Source organism: Schistocerca nitens, chromosome 1 (assembly GCF_023898315.1).
Source record: "Schistocerca nitens isolate TAMUIC-IGC-003100 chromosome 1, iqSchNite1.1, whole genome shotgun sequence".
Lineage (NCBI taxonomy): Eukaryota > Metazoa > Arthropoda > Insecta > Orthoptera > Acrididae > Schistocerca > Schistocerca nitens.
The window spans coordinates 211,275,139-211,289,996 of record NC_064614.1 but is presented as its reverse complement, the minus strand read 5'-3'; the positions used below and the strand labels follow the sequence as shown (position 1 = coordinate 211,289,996).

At 44.1% G+C, this 14,858-nt stretch overlaps 1 protein-coding gene across 1 annotated transcript in view; it reads left to right on the top strand.

The window, feature by feature from the left end:
• LOC126235131 (guanylate cyclase 32E) overlaps positions 1-14,858 on the top strand; it is a 954,039-nt gene that overhangs the window by 925,228 nt on the left and 13,953 nt on the right. Inside the window, exon 23 of the mRNA XM_049943867.1 lies at positions 5,788-6,164. Coding sequence (XP_049799824.1) covers positions 5,788-6,164 — 377 coding nt within the window. The remainder of the gene's footprint in view (positions 1-5,787; positions 6,165-14,858) is intronic.

Here is a 14,858-nt window from a genome sequence, read left to right as displayed (position 1 = left end):
TGCAAAAGAGCTTGGAATGCCTCCAAGTCATCTTTGCACCTACCTGCCAAAATTATATGGCGTAATCTGATCGGCAGTTTTGTCAAACAGATACGAATTAATTCCGACAGACTGTATGGATTCGTTAAATATCTGTTCATGCGCATCATGTTTTCTAAATATTGCACTGGAGTTGAAAATTTCGACTGCTCATAACTTTGCATCATAATGATGTAATGTTTTACACGATCTTGTGTAGTCTCCGACCAGTAAGCAGATAAGAATGCGTGATAAAAATCACCATATGTGTGACATTCACGTACTATTGAGCGCATTCTTGTTGCAGGCTCTCCTTCAAGATAACTGCTAATGAAATCCAGTTTGTGGCCAATTGGCCATGTTGGTGGTAAAGAATAGTCAAATTGTTGTAATCACTCTCGAGGGTGGATTCCGTGACTAGCATTCTGGAAAATTTTAAATTTCCTAACTGTGAGAAAATTCTTATAGCCAAACTCGTCATTTTTCTTAGCGGATGAGTTTTCTTTTACAGCATGACTCACGTTTTCTTCATTACGTCCCGCAAACGTGTCATATCCACGAGAAAAGTGGTCAGCATTTCCATAATTAACGCGCTCACTGTCGTTACCAATTTGGTAATTATCGGATCTACCCGTGTCATTGCTGCGATCGATCTTTTCTTCGATGCTGGCAAGCTGTTCCTGTATATTTTTTACGTCACGTTTGTTTTGCTGATTAATTGTCATCTGCCCTTGTTTAAAACGTTGCAGAGACTGAAATTCTTCGGTATCCGCGATCGGTACCGGCTGAGTGTCATCTGACCTCGTATCTAACCCGCTACTCAGTTCCGTCACTTCCATGGATAATTCATCTACCTGTTTAGCTACTGTCGTTAATTAAGTTTCTATCTGTGAAACTTCATTGGTGGCCTGTAATTGCAATGACTCAACATTTTTCGCTAATTCCTCTACTTGCAGTTCTTGTTGTGACGTCTGTCGTTTCACTTCAACAATATCAACATTTTGTACGTGATCAATTCGGGATACAAGATTATTTAATATCTGATTTGAATCACGTAGCTAACTTTTCAACTGACTGGTCAGTTTTTCAAATTTACTATTTAAATTGTCATTCACTTCAACCTGAAACAATGTGAGATTCTCGTTAATTTCGTTCTGAAGCGATTTGAAATTCTTTGCATTATTGTCATTAAATTCAGTGAGTTTACTCTTAAATTCAGTGAGTTTACTCTCCTGTCTGTCATTAAATTCAGTGAGTTTACTCTCCTGTCTGTCATTAAATTCAGTGAGTTTGCTCTTAAATTCAGTGAGTTTACTCTCCTGTCTGTCATTAAATTCAGTGAGTTTACTCAGTAATAATTGTAAAACATCATTACTGGGGGCAGGGAGTACAACGTTACTCTTCTCTGTTAAAGCAGAAGCAGTACCTGCATTTCCACTAACAGAATCAAAGGCAAAATTACTCTGCTCTATCGGAGTGGCAACAAGACCTGAATTTCCACCGAAAGTGGGGAAAACAAAATTACTCTGCACTTTTGAGACGGAAGCAACGCTGGAATTTCTCATAATGCGTTCTGTTTGCGTCACTGTATTGTCATGTCCTAAATTGCGTGTAGCACACAGTTGTTCATCACGCATTGTTGGCAAATGATCGCCTACATTCCGATTCTCCGCAGTATTGCTCGAAAATTCCCGGATCTCAATAATCTCAACAAAAAAAAATTCTACTCTCTGTTCCGAATTTTCGGAAACTGCGTTTGAAACCGCTCCTACATTCATGTTCGCAACCGTATCTACATTCGCGTTTGCAGTAGCAGCTGCACTATTTTCCGTTTTCTTTTGCGCTCGCGTACTCATTGTCGCCATACGAACGAAAACATGTCACTAAAATACACCGCTATCCTAAAAATTCCACTGTTCAATTAACTATTACACGATGCACCAACAAATTCAAAGAGAAAACTGCTGAAATAAAATTTTCTGTTAATACAAAGCAGTGGGCAAGCGATCAAAATGCTGTGCCTCCACTAATGATTACTGTTGTGTAAGCTTGCAGTTGGCAGTAGAAAGACGAAGCATATCTAACTACGACTCATCCAAAAAAAAAACGTATCCTCGCAGGCATGTGATAGGTGAAGGTTGCGAGCTCTATCTTCTTATCTCGTGTTTTCTACTGAAAGTCTAGTGCTTGTACTCTTGTTAACTTTACTATTACAGAGATCGCCTAAACTCTCTTTTTTTATTGGTCCTGTGCGCAACAAATAACTTACTTGGTCCATCTGCTGCCACTGCTTGATCTGCTGCATTCCATTATTTAACAAAAACATAAAAAAACCTATTATTCATGCTGAGTGCAATGCATGTTCTGTATGGTGGCTCCTGCTGTTGCTGCGGCTGCTGCTGCCTACTACAACTACATATAATTCAAGAGAAAGGGTTTGGTCAAAACTAAACTCGATAAATGATAATCCAAACAAGTAATAAACTATATCCTGAAAGCGATTCTTTCTCATTCAATTAACAAAACGCTAGAAACTCTTTGAACAATCGATTCGTATGTAAATCTGCCTCCAGTGGCATTAAAGCAATAATACAAATTAATCAAACTCTTGAGACAGACTGACATACTTCTCAATTGAATACATAGTGAAACAATTCCCTGACAATTACAAAAGGAATCAATGACAAAAATCAATACTTAATCTAACAATGGATTCCCCTTAAGAATTCAACTCCTATCATTATCAAAATTACCGTATGTTGCTACGCACATACACAAACCCTTTTCTTTAAATTAATAAGCGAGCTGCAAATTATAAGAAATATCAACTAAATACCAAATCCTGTGTCGCTGCTGGCGGACACGGCAGTACGGCAGCTCGGCGACGGCCCCTCGCCCAACACAAGTGCGCACCACAGCAGGCGGGCTCCTACACTGGCTTCAAAACTGCCACTCGTTAATCCGTGCGCTGCGAAGCGCAGCAACAATATCTTAGATTCCAGAGCTTGTGTATGCGCGCTGTAGCCAACCTTTAAATCCTAAGAGAGTATTGCCAACTCTGAGCCTCTTCGTCTCCGGTGAAAAATAATGGAGCCATGTTTCATTACCTGTCACAATTCTTCCCAAGAAATTCATCCCCACCATTTTCGTACTGTTCCAAAAGTTCGCTGCATACCGTTTTCCTTGTTTCTTTGTGAGCCACTCTCAACATCCTGGGAACCCACCTGGCACAAACCTTTTTTAACGCCAACACTTTCAGTATTCTGCAAACACTTCCTTCCCCTATTCCAACGTAGCGTAACAATTCGTTCACTGTGATTCGTCTGTCAGCAGTCACCAATTCGTTAACTCTCTGCACATTGTCTGGAGTGTGTGCAGTACGAGGCCTGCCGCTGAGACTACAATCCTCAATATTCCAGAATGAGATTTTCACTCTGCAGTGGAGTGTGCGGTGATATGAAACTTCCTGGCAGATTATAACTGTGTGCCGCACCGAGACTCGAACTCGGGACCTTTACCCGTGGAGGGCAAAGGTCCCGAGTTCGAGTCTCGGACCGGCACACAGTTTTAATCTGCCAGGAAGTTTCAATCCTCAATATTGCCGTGCCCCCTTTCATCACGTAACCTGCTAGCCCACCGACTAACTTTACTGCGATCGACAGCAGCATCTCCATACACCTTTTTCAACCTCTTGTGGATGTTCCCCACTGTCTCGTTTTCACAGTACAGGAATTCTATGACAGCACGATGCTTCTGACAAACGTCAAGTGTAGCAGCCATCTTGAAGACTTGCTGTGACGGCGCCACTCACGGGAACGGGTTGAACTAAGTTTTAAAACAAGGGGGAAGGATGTATCTACACACTGTAAAACTTCCACATATGCAGAATGAAAACTGTATTTTTACAAAAATACTGTCAATTTCTTTTGGAGTGATCCTTGTAATTAACATTACGTATTTCAACAACAGACCTTATTTAGAACAGGCTTAATATTGCGTGGTGAATTATTGTAAGTAATACCATCTTACCTTTTCTATTTTCTTCTGTACGATTACTATGTGGATTAAATATATTTGGAAAAAGCTTCTTGCAGCTAGTTCATGGCCTGACTATCAACGGTCCTGTAACATAATGGTGTACGGGCTGCGCACGTGGGCTGACCAGTAGAATATTTTCTTATTTCTATCCACATAGCCCCATGATTCAGAAAGCACCACCCTAACATATACGGCTGTCTGCCTCGATGGGGCATCTTCTAAGTCGTCTGATTGGATACCACATCAGCAGAGAATCTTCTACACTTTGAATAACTACTTCCATATCGCAGACACTCAAGCAAACATCCTTGTTTGAAGATTCTCTATAGAAGCTGAACCGATACATGCTAATGAAACTGACCAAAACCATTATAACCACCTGCTTAATAGAGTGCTGGTCCACCACAGGGGCACAATACAGCTGTGTTTCTGAAGCATGGAGTAGACAAGTCCTTTATACCCTTCCCTTTTGTTGTAGTACAAGATGTCTATACATAGGTAAAGCAATTCATGTAAATTACGCGCCAGTGGTTCGAAGGCATGGAGCAGGCACCCGACAGTGTCCCAGCGAGTCTGATGGCAAAGTCATCAGCGTGAGTTCATTATCATGCCCAACACACTACTTTATCACGATCTTGGCCTTATTGCATAGACGGTGGAAGAAGTCGTCACCGTCGGGGAAGATCCAAGCGTGGAGGGATGCTCGTGGTGCGTAATAAAGTTCACATAATGCACAATTCTCATAATGCCTTCGATTACTACCACACATCCTGTGGTAACCCAGGTCAGTTTCCCCTATAGCATGATACTGCTCTCACAGTTTCGAGCAGACATTCACCTGGATGACAGCGGATTCGAAAACGACCATAGGTCTGACATAACCAGAAACTTAAAACTTTCCCAGTTATCCTCGGTCCAGTCTCAGTGATCCACAGCCCACTGCAGTCGTAACTGAGTTGTTGGGTCACCGCCGGCCGGGGTGGCCGGGCGGTTCTAGGCGCTTCAGTCCGGAACCGCGATGCTGCTGCGGTCGCAGGTTTGAATGCTGCCTCAGGCATGGATGTGTATGATGTCCTTAGGTTAGTTAGTTTTAAGTAGTTCTAAGTCTACAGGACTGATGACCTCATATGTTAAGTCTCATAGTATTCAGAGCCTTTTGAACCATTTTGTCTGTTTGGGAAGGTGGGATAAGGGACTGCCAGCTGAGTAAGGAAAGAGGGCGTAGGAACCTTCATATAGATGACTTTGAGGGATACGTTCATGGTCTGGGAGGGCAAGGTGATGGGAATAATGTTAAGAAACGACATGGAGAGTTTGAAGGTAAAGGGTAGATTGGATATGTTGATAATGTACAGCAGCAGTTCATGGCTCTCAAGGATGGCGCAGCCTGTGGGGTACTGGGACTCTAGTTATGGGAAATCTAGGAGAGGTGAAGGCATTCTAGGTGTTTAAATACGTGTGTGAGTCTTTCCTAAATTTGGATGCTATCATGTAAATGCAAAGCTTCGAATAGATAAAACGTAACTGTAGTACTTTAACACCCTTCCTTCAGCTGACAATCAACGACATTCAAATTTCATGCGTTTGAAAGTGCTCCATATACACAGTTGGCAGATCAGCTTTACATTTTGATGACCACTTCGTCCCATAGCGAAATTGTAATTATCCTAATTAGCTACTACAGATGCTTGTTAGGTATTTTACGTTAGCCTTAATTGGACTTGCTTACAGCACTGAAGATCCACTGCAGCGCAGCCTGCAAGCGGCTGCTTGAACAGCTGGGGGGTTACCAGTTGGCGGAGCGCGGCCTGGTCTGTATGAAGGGCAAGGGCGAGCAGCTGACGTACTGGCTGCTGGGAGAGGAGCCGCGCATGCGCAGTGCGCGTACCGAGCAGCGCGCAGCCAGGCGGGCAGCCGGCAAAGCTAACCAGCAGCAGCAGCAGCAGCAGGCGGCCAACGGCTGTCTGGGGCCGCGCTCGTCACTCAAGAGCCGTCTGGCGAGGTGCTCCAGCCTCGAGTCGCCGAAGAGGCTGCGCTTCGGCGTCTGCACCGAGTACCCTCAGCTGCCGTCGCAGGCCGCCAACGTGGACGGCCACCCGCTCCTAGAGGTGGGTCGTTCACTTAGGCATCAAAGTTCGTGCCGTGTTCCCTGACATGCGGGGTGCGTTCGATACAATTTCGAAATTTCCTATAGCGAGCAAAACACGAGCTCACCGGACATCGGACCAGATTTATGACTGAATTCAGGACTTTCTACCAAACAGAACTCGACGCGTTGTTCATAACAGGACGAAATCGACAGATACTTTCTGATATGTCTTAGGGCCATAACAACTTGCAGGCTTGCTACTCTCTTTTAGAATCTGGACTTTAATAAAAATGGCAAGGTATTGTTAATCAGAACACAGGGAGAAGTTGAAATATAAATGACAATAGATTTATTCATCCTTGACATCACAAGACAACAAAAATGACAAAAGAAATGTCACACAAATATTTTTAATTGACAAACGCTTTCACTAACATGTGGTCTGTGGTGGACAAAGTGATCAGCTGATGATCGACACACGACGCTAACTGGAACACTAATCGCTTTATCGCTTTCATACACGTGAATCCGGGTTATGGCACAAACACTACGCCACCATCAAGCATCTATACTACTCCAAAAAAGAAAACAAAAACATGGATCGAAAGAAAAGATGCTGAAAAACATATATTGGAGCTCTACACTGTAGCAGCAAATACTTTACCCTCCTGCTGGTCAGGACGGCACACCACGATGCGTTCGACGACTGAAGTCTTGGACGAACACAATCTGTTATTAATGACACGCGCCCGAAAAACGCAAGTACGCCGTCTCGCATTTGGTTAATTCGGAACGCAGGTACTTCCCAATGAGCCTCTGAAACCCCGGTGGATTCCAGTGTGCAGGTGGACCCGTTTGCCGGTCTGCGAAACCAATTTTACTCCATGCGACGGAATATGTCAAATGTTTAGATGGCCGGCTCGAGACAAATAAGTACACCCACACATCACTCGTGTACGTGATGCTAGAAGCATTACCTCTGACAGTTCAGGCTCTAAGTGGCACACTAGCAAAGGACACAAGTCTCACAGTTTAGGTAGACACCTGCAGTTCTTTACAAGCGAAGCACCAGTACAAGAGTGATCTTCTCTTTCTATCCGCTTTCCTCCTCAGCTCGGTAGCAAAAGCCCATTTACATGCCGGCCGCGGTGGTCTCGCGGTTCTAGGCGCGCAGTCCGGAACCGTGGGACTGCTACGGTCGCAGGTTCGAATCCTGCCTCGGGCATGGATGTGTGTGATGTCCTTAGGTTAGTTAGGTTTAAGTAGTTCTAAGTTATAGGGGACTGATAACCACAGCAGTTGAGTCCCATAGTGCTCACAGCCATTTTTGAACCTATTTACATCTTAGACTTCCCCCACTTTAGCACAAACCAATCACGAGTTGGAGCACAGCATTCTAAGCTCAAAGAGCGCCCCTTGCTCTGCATACACCGATTTGACCAATCATAAACTTTAAATTTAACTGGGAAAAAGAAAAAAAACTTCAGCTTCGCGGTCTCTTTCTCACACGTCTTTTGCTAATAACATGACCAGGATGGAACCACAGCCATCCATAACAAGAAGAACAGCCATAAACTCGCTAAAAGCCTCATACTTTCACAAATATGTTTTGAAACAGAGTCTGGACGTTTGGGCGCCAGTGACCTGTCCCATGGCAATTCGCAGAACGCTCACAGTTGTTTTGTCAGCTTCCTGACTACCAAGGCCGCTTTATTGCCCATCTACAATGCGCTGGCCATTGCAGCAGCGACTTGTCGGCGCTAGTCAGTCAACCTGGACACGGCTGCCTCTCGACTAGCGCCAACCAATGTGTCTGCACAGTAAGACGATGGAACTCGGCCATCCGGAAATGTTCCCACCCAGGATCCACAGAAAAAAAGGGCTTCCCTTGACCCACCGTCGCCGTGCTTTTACTGCAGTCATTTAAATTGGCACCCTATTCCTTTGAACACACGTAAAGCTTACTGTTATTCCTTCCCCAGAGCACACAAGCAAGAACATTAACTACTGACCACCATTTCATCATGATGTATGAAGTCAAATAGTAATGAATATCATCTTCCCTAAGAACATGAAGTGGTATAACTCCGAATTAGAAGTGAGAGTGCCCTGCAATCTCTCAAACTTACTATATACTGTATATCCCGTAACATTGTGGATAATGATGGAAGATCTCCACTGTTGGGGAAAATGTATCGGATAGCGTGTTTCACTCTTAGTGTTAGACTTTTTTCCAAGGGGATAATTTATATTTCATGATCGTGCCTTGTAGTAGCTGGCAAATATATCGAAAACTGTGGCACATACGATCGACAAAATTCGCAAAGTAGAGCTGCAGCCAAGCCCACATCGAGTAGGAGAGACTGCGGCAAGATGTCTCGCGGGTTGTTTGGTGGGTTGTCACAAGTTTCATTTCCTAGTCGCTGCTGCTTCCTGGATGTCTCAACACAAACCACAGTCCAACCACAATATTCTGAGTAGGATGAATAGTTCCTGGCCATAGTTTCAAAAAATGCTCAAATGTGTGTGAAATCTTATGGGACCTAACTGCTAAGGTCATCAGCCCCTAAGCTTACACACTACTTAACCTAAATTATCCTAAGGTCAAACACACACACCCATGCCCGAGGGAGGACTCGAACCGGCACAGTCCATGACTGCACCGCCCTAGACCGCTCGGCTAATCCCGCGCGGCTGGCCATAGTTTCCGGGATTTTATTGGTGTTTTTACAGTTGTCAGTATTCATTTATTGATATAATTAAGACTCGTTATTCAGTCTGTACTCATTGAAGTGTGCATCCCAACTTTTCTGACAACCTGCCCCAGTCTCCCCATTACGACAGTTGTCATGCATTTGGCGACCAACGTCCTTCGTTTAGCAACACCATTAAATCTTCATGAGCCGCCGTTGTGGCCAAGCGGTTCTAGGCGCTTCAGTCCGGAACCGCGCTGCTGCTACGGTCGAAGGTTCGAATCCTGCCTCGGGCATGGATGTGTGTGATGTCCTTAGATTAGTTAGGTTTAAGTAGTTCTAAGTCTAGGGGACTGATGACTTCAGATATTAAGTCCCATAGTGCTCAGAGCCATTCGAACCATTCGAAATCTCCATGATCTGATTCATTTACATAGAAATTAATTGGTCTCGTCGTTATTTATATTCTGGGACACTGATTTTAGTAAAATTCATAACTAAACATTATATAGGAAACATGCTGATTTCATTCTCTTTGAAATCTGGCTCGCTCTCCTAGGTCCACCAGAAGTGGAAATTTCGAAGCCTTTGTGGAGCTGTTAGGCATCTCCGCTACCAACAAAGGTTTTATCAATAGTTTAACTGACCTACTGCTATGTTTTTTCGTCGCTAATGTAACTAAAGTACTTCTTTCTTGAAAATGTTACAGCTATTGCAGCCTGGATTTGTGTTCAACAACATGATGTTCAAATGGTTCAAATGGCTCTGAGGACTATGGGACTTAACAGCTGTGGTCATCAGTCCCCTAGAACTTAGAACTACTTAAACCTAACAAACCTAAGGACATCACACACATCCATGCCCGAGGCAGGATTCGAACCTGCGACCGTAGCAGTCGCGCGGTTCCGGACTGCGCGCCTAGAACCACGAGACCACCGCGGCCGGCAACATGATGTTGTTCCATTACAACCGACCTAAGCCCCTGATTTACTGCAGATGTATAGGCACACAGCACTGATTCGACACTGGCTATGGGAGAACTAATGTGGAAGTCGGTTTTTTATTTATCTTTTTTTAGCTTGTTTGGGCCACCTGTTGGCTGCTGTACTTCTTTTTTACCTGTGTTGTTATCATATGTCAGTTTAGGATCCCTTCTCTAGTTAATTGGAAGGGTAGAGAGGTAGGAGCTGGCAGTGACAACTGCCTCTGAAACCCATTTATCCCCACCCCCACCCCTCCCTTGTCCCACCCTCCCAAAAAAAAATCAAGGTAAGTGCTGCTTTTTACAGAAAACAATAGAATCTATACAAGTTTATTGCCATCGTGTTTAAGTAAGTACATGAGAATTAGAATCATGTGCTCTGAATGCACTGAAAGAATTTATAAAACGTTCATTAATGCATCCAGTTTACAATAAGCACCTAGCTTCAGCCACCAACAGTCCTGTCATGCACACTGCCTGATAAGAATACGCTATTTTACAAATTCTTCAGAGCATTGAACTGTCCATACATGGCAACTAAAACTCTCATAAAACAATGACAAGTGTACGATATGCACGGACAGTTCCAGACTGACACATGGAGCATACTTAATAGAACTTCGCCCTAGACAAAAGAAAGCTTTTGAGGATTCTGAATAGACATTTGTAAATCGATAAAAGCTGATAAAATTAAATGAAATAGCTATTACCATTTTATACATCCAGCTTGAGAAACTATAACAACAGGGACTAATTTTAAATTAAATACCGCAGAAAATACACTTATAGTAATTAATGTCGACACCAAACGCACACTCGGAATGGCATATAAACTAGTAGTGTGCACATATACAGGGTGTTACAAAAAGTTGTCTGGAACCGCAAGACCGCTACGGTCGCAGGTTCGAATCCTGCGTCGGGCATGGATGTTTGTGATGTCCTTAGGTTAGTTAGGTTTAACTAGTTCTAAGTTCTAGGGGACTAATGACCTCAGCAGTTGAGTCCCATAGTGCTCAGAGCCATTTGAACCATTTTGTTACAAAAAGTTAAGGCCAAACTTTCAGGAAACATTCCTCAAACACAAAGAAAGAAAATATGTTATGTGGACATGTGTCCGGAAACGCTTACTTTCCATATTAGAGCTCATTTTACTACTTCAAATCACATTAATCATGGAATGGAAGCACACAGCAACAGAACGTACCAGCGTGACTTCAAACAATTTGTTACAGGAAATGTTCAAAATGTCCTCCGTCAGCGAGGATACATGCATCCACCCTCCGTCGCATGGAATCCCTGATGCGCTGATGCAGCCCTGGAGAATGGCGTAATGTATCGCAGCCGTCCACAATACGAGCACGAAGAGTCTCTACATTTGGTGCCGGTGTTGCGTAGACAAGAGCTTTCAAATGCCCCCATAAATAAAAGCCAAGAGGGTTGAGGTCAGGAGAGCGTGGAGGCTATGAAATTGGTCCGCCTCTACCAATGCATCGGTCACCGAATCTGTTGTTGAGAAGCGTACGAACACTTCGATTGAAATGTGCAGGAGATCCACCGTGCATGAACCACATGTTGTGTCGTACTTGTAAAGGCACATGTTCTAGCAGCACAGGTAGAGTATCTCGTATGAAATCATGATAACGTGCTCCATTGAGCGTAGGTGAAAGAAACTAAAATGAGCTCTAACATGGGAATTAAGCGTTTCCGGAGACATGTCCACATAACATCTTTTCTTTATTTGTGTGTGAGGAATGTTTCCTGAAAGTTTGGCCGTACCTTTTTGTAACACCCTGTATGGGTACGTATGCATATGTGTAGAAACGCTTCTTAAACGCAATTGCAGTAAATAATGGCAGAACCCCAGGTTATAACACCTTTACACATATTCCCGCACACAATTTGACTCACACAATTTTTTAACAATTTGGCAGGGGATCTATAACCATTGTAATGGAAAACACAGTCAGGACCAGGCAAATGTTCAGATATGTGTGAATTCCTAAGGGACCAAACCGCGTAGGTCATCAGTTATGCTAAGAACGACACAGACACCCATGCTCGAGGGAGGACTCGAACCTCCGGTGGGAGGGTCCGCACAGTCCGTGACATGACGCCTCAGAACACTCGGCCACTCTGCATGATCAGGACCAGACAGCAGTGCGACGATACTGAAAAAGCAAATAAAACTTGGCAAGTGAAATAAAATAAAAGTTAGCTAGGGTCCATCTTGCAATGACCATCCGTGGAAACAAAAACGTCACTACGCATTTATAGACAGGAAGCTAAAAGCGTCTTGTTTTAAAATGTTTCTAATCGTACTAAATTTTCTTCAGTACTCTACTTGCGTTGTAGTGAATGAAGTAGACAGCTGCTAGCGTTTTGCGAGCAGCTGCCATTGGTCTGCCACCAGCCCGGCCCTTCAGACCACAGAATTTTCAGGCCGGGGTCTCCTCACATGCCGTATACTGACAAGGGAACCTCCCCATCGCACCCCCCTCAGATTTAGTTATAAGTTTGCACAGTGGATAGGCCTTGAAAAACTAAACACAGATCAATCGAGAAAACAGAAAGAAGTTGTGTGGAACTATGAAAAAAATGAACAAATTATACAAACTGAGTAGTCCATGCGCAAGATATGGAACATCAAGGAGAATGTGGACTGAGGAGCGCCGGGGTCCCGTGGTTAGCGTGAGGAGCTGCGGAACGAGAGGTCCTTGGTTCAAGTCTTCCCTCGACTGAAAAGTTTACTTTCTTTATTTTCGCAAAGTTATGATCTGTCCGTTCGTTCATTGACGTCTCTGTTCACTGTAATACATTTAGTGTCTGTGTTTTGCGACCGCACCGCAAAACCGTGCGATTAGTAGACGAAAGGACGTGCCTCTCCAATGGGAACCGAAAACATTTGATCGCAAGGTCATGGGTCAACCGATTCCTCCACAGGAAAACACGTCTGATATATTCTATACGACACTGGTGACGGCATGTGCGTCACATGACAGGAATATGTTGTCGACCAACCTAACTTGTACACTTGGCGAATGGGTAAAAAGATTCTTCTACCTTGCCCGATTTAGCTTTTCTTGTGGATGTGATAATCACTCCCAAAAAAGTGATGAAAACATAAGAGTTTGTCACATAAACTGCAACAAATGAATGCAACAGTTTCGATGTTTGTTTAGGTGTAGCGTCCCCATACTACGGCGCAGTTACCTCGCATCGGACGGACAGATAATAATTGTCTGAAAATAAAAAATTAAACTTTTCACTCGAGGGAAGACTTGAACCAAGGACCTCTCGTTCCGCAGCTGCTCACGCTAACCACGGGACCACGGCGCTCCTGAGCTCACGTTGTCCTTGATGTTGCTTATCTTGCACATTGACTACTCAGTTTGTATATTTTGCTTATTTTTTCATAGTTCCACACAACTTCTTCCTGTTTTCTCGATTGATCTGTGTTCAGTTTTTCAAGGCCTTTCTACTGTGCCAACTTATAACTAAATCTGAGGGGGGTGCGACGGGGAGGTTCCCTTGTGAGTGCGTCTTCTCCAATGGGCCGGAAGATGGAATCATCAAAAACTTGGGCGCACTATTTTTAGGATGACGCAGGATGGTTAGTTTTGTGACACGTTGAGCAAAAGATTACCCAAGGTCGCTCGAGTCGCAGAGGACACAAGCTGGTGAACCAATAAGTTTACGCCTATGCACCCAGTATTTACCTTATCTGCAATGTGCTGTCATCTGCCTGGTTGCTCTCGCCCTCTGGAATTCCTATAAAACTAATTAAACCTCTGCTCAATTTTCCAGCAGATACTCTCCCTATGTTTTTCGATATGCGAGAAAACATGAACTCATCCTTAGTCTCAGACTATGGGCATGGCTGGAGTAGCATGCATATTATAATGCCCTCTGAGTTCTCGCAAGAACAATTAACTAACTGGTTCGTTCGTTTCTCCACAGTTGGAGCTCAACGACGCTACAGCTAATTTCTAGCTGGATCTAGCTGGATGTCAGCTGCTGTGGCGCAGTGTCTGCATCGTACAGAGCATTATGCACCCTGTTCTGCAAAAAAAAATGGTTCAAATGGCTCTGAGCACTATGGGACTCAACTACTGAGGTCATTAGTCCCCTAGAACTTAGAACCAGTTAAACCTAACTAACCTAAGGACATCACAAACATCCATGCCCGAGGCAGGATTCGAACCTGCGACCGTAGCGGTCTTGCGGTTCCAGACTGCAGCGCCTTTAACCGCACGGCCACTTCGGCCGGCCCCTGTTCTGCACTATACCCCAGTTCAGAGAAGAGTCTCTGAAAATTTCCAACTTGTCTTTCTCATAGCCGAACTGTCTCCCCACCTGGGTTATTTCGTTCTCCACATCATGGCTTTTTTCAACCAATAGGAGTGTTCCTCTTATTTTGTGGAAACTCTCTCTACCAATCGCAACGGTCCCACCATTAAACTGCGTCGAAATCTCGGCACTTTACTCCTCGCAAGTGCTTCCGCCAATCAGACGTTTTATGTCCACTCCAGACGCCTAAAAAGGTACATGTGTTTATCCCTGTGTACCACTTGCAGTTCACGTTATCAAATGTGTCACTGGTTTTGTTCGTATCTGTTTGGAATTCAGAAACGCAGTTCTCTAAAGCTTTTCCTGTCCTCCTCCTGGTGGCCCGGCCCGTTACTCTCTCTCCCGTCTGAGTCACCTCGTCAGTTGGTCGTTGACTGTCGCCTGGGACGACCCTTAAGTCGTTTCCGTGGTGCCCTCTGTAGCGCAGCATTCGCCTCTGCCCACCCTTGCTCCCAAGCCAAAACGTTTCCTCTTGCTGCTTGTTCCACCTTCTGCTCATAGACATGCATTATACAGGATTGGTGGGTAAATACCATCGATTAAGTGTCATCCCTTTTTGCATTACATACTGATAGGCAAATTTGCTCAACTGCCGAATTAAGTTAGGTGTCATATTCACCTTCTCATTGCGATTATAAAGTTCTTATATAAGGTGCGAAACTGACCATTTATTCTGCCATCTTACACTATT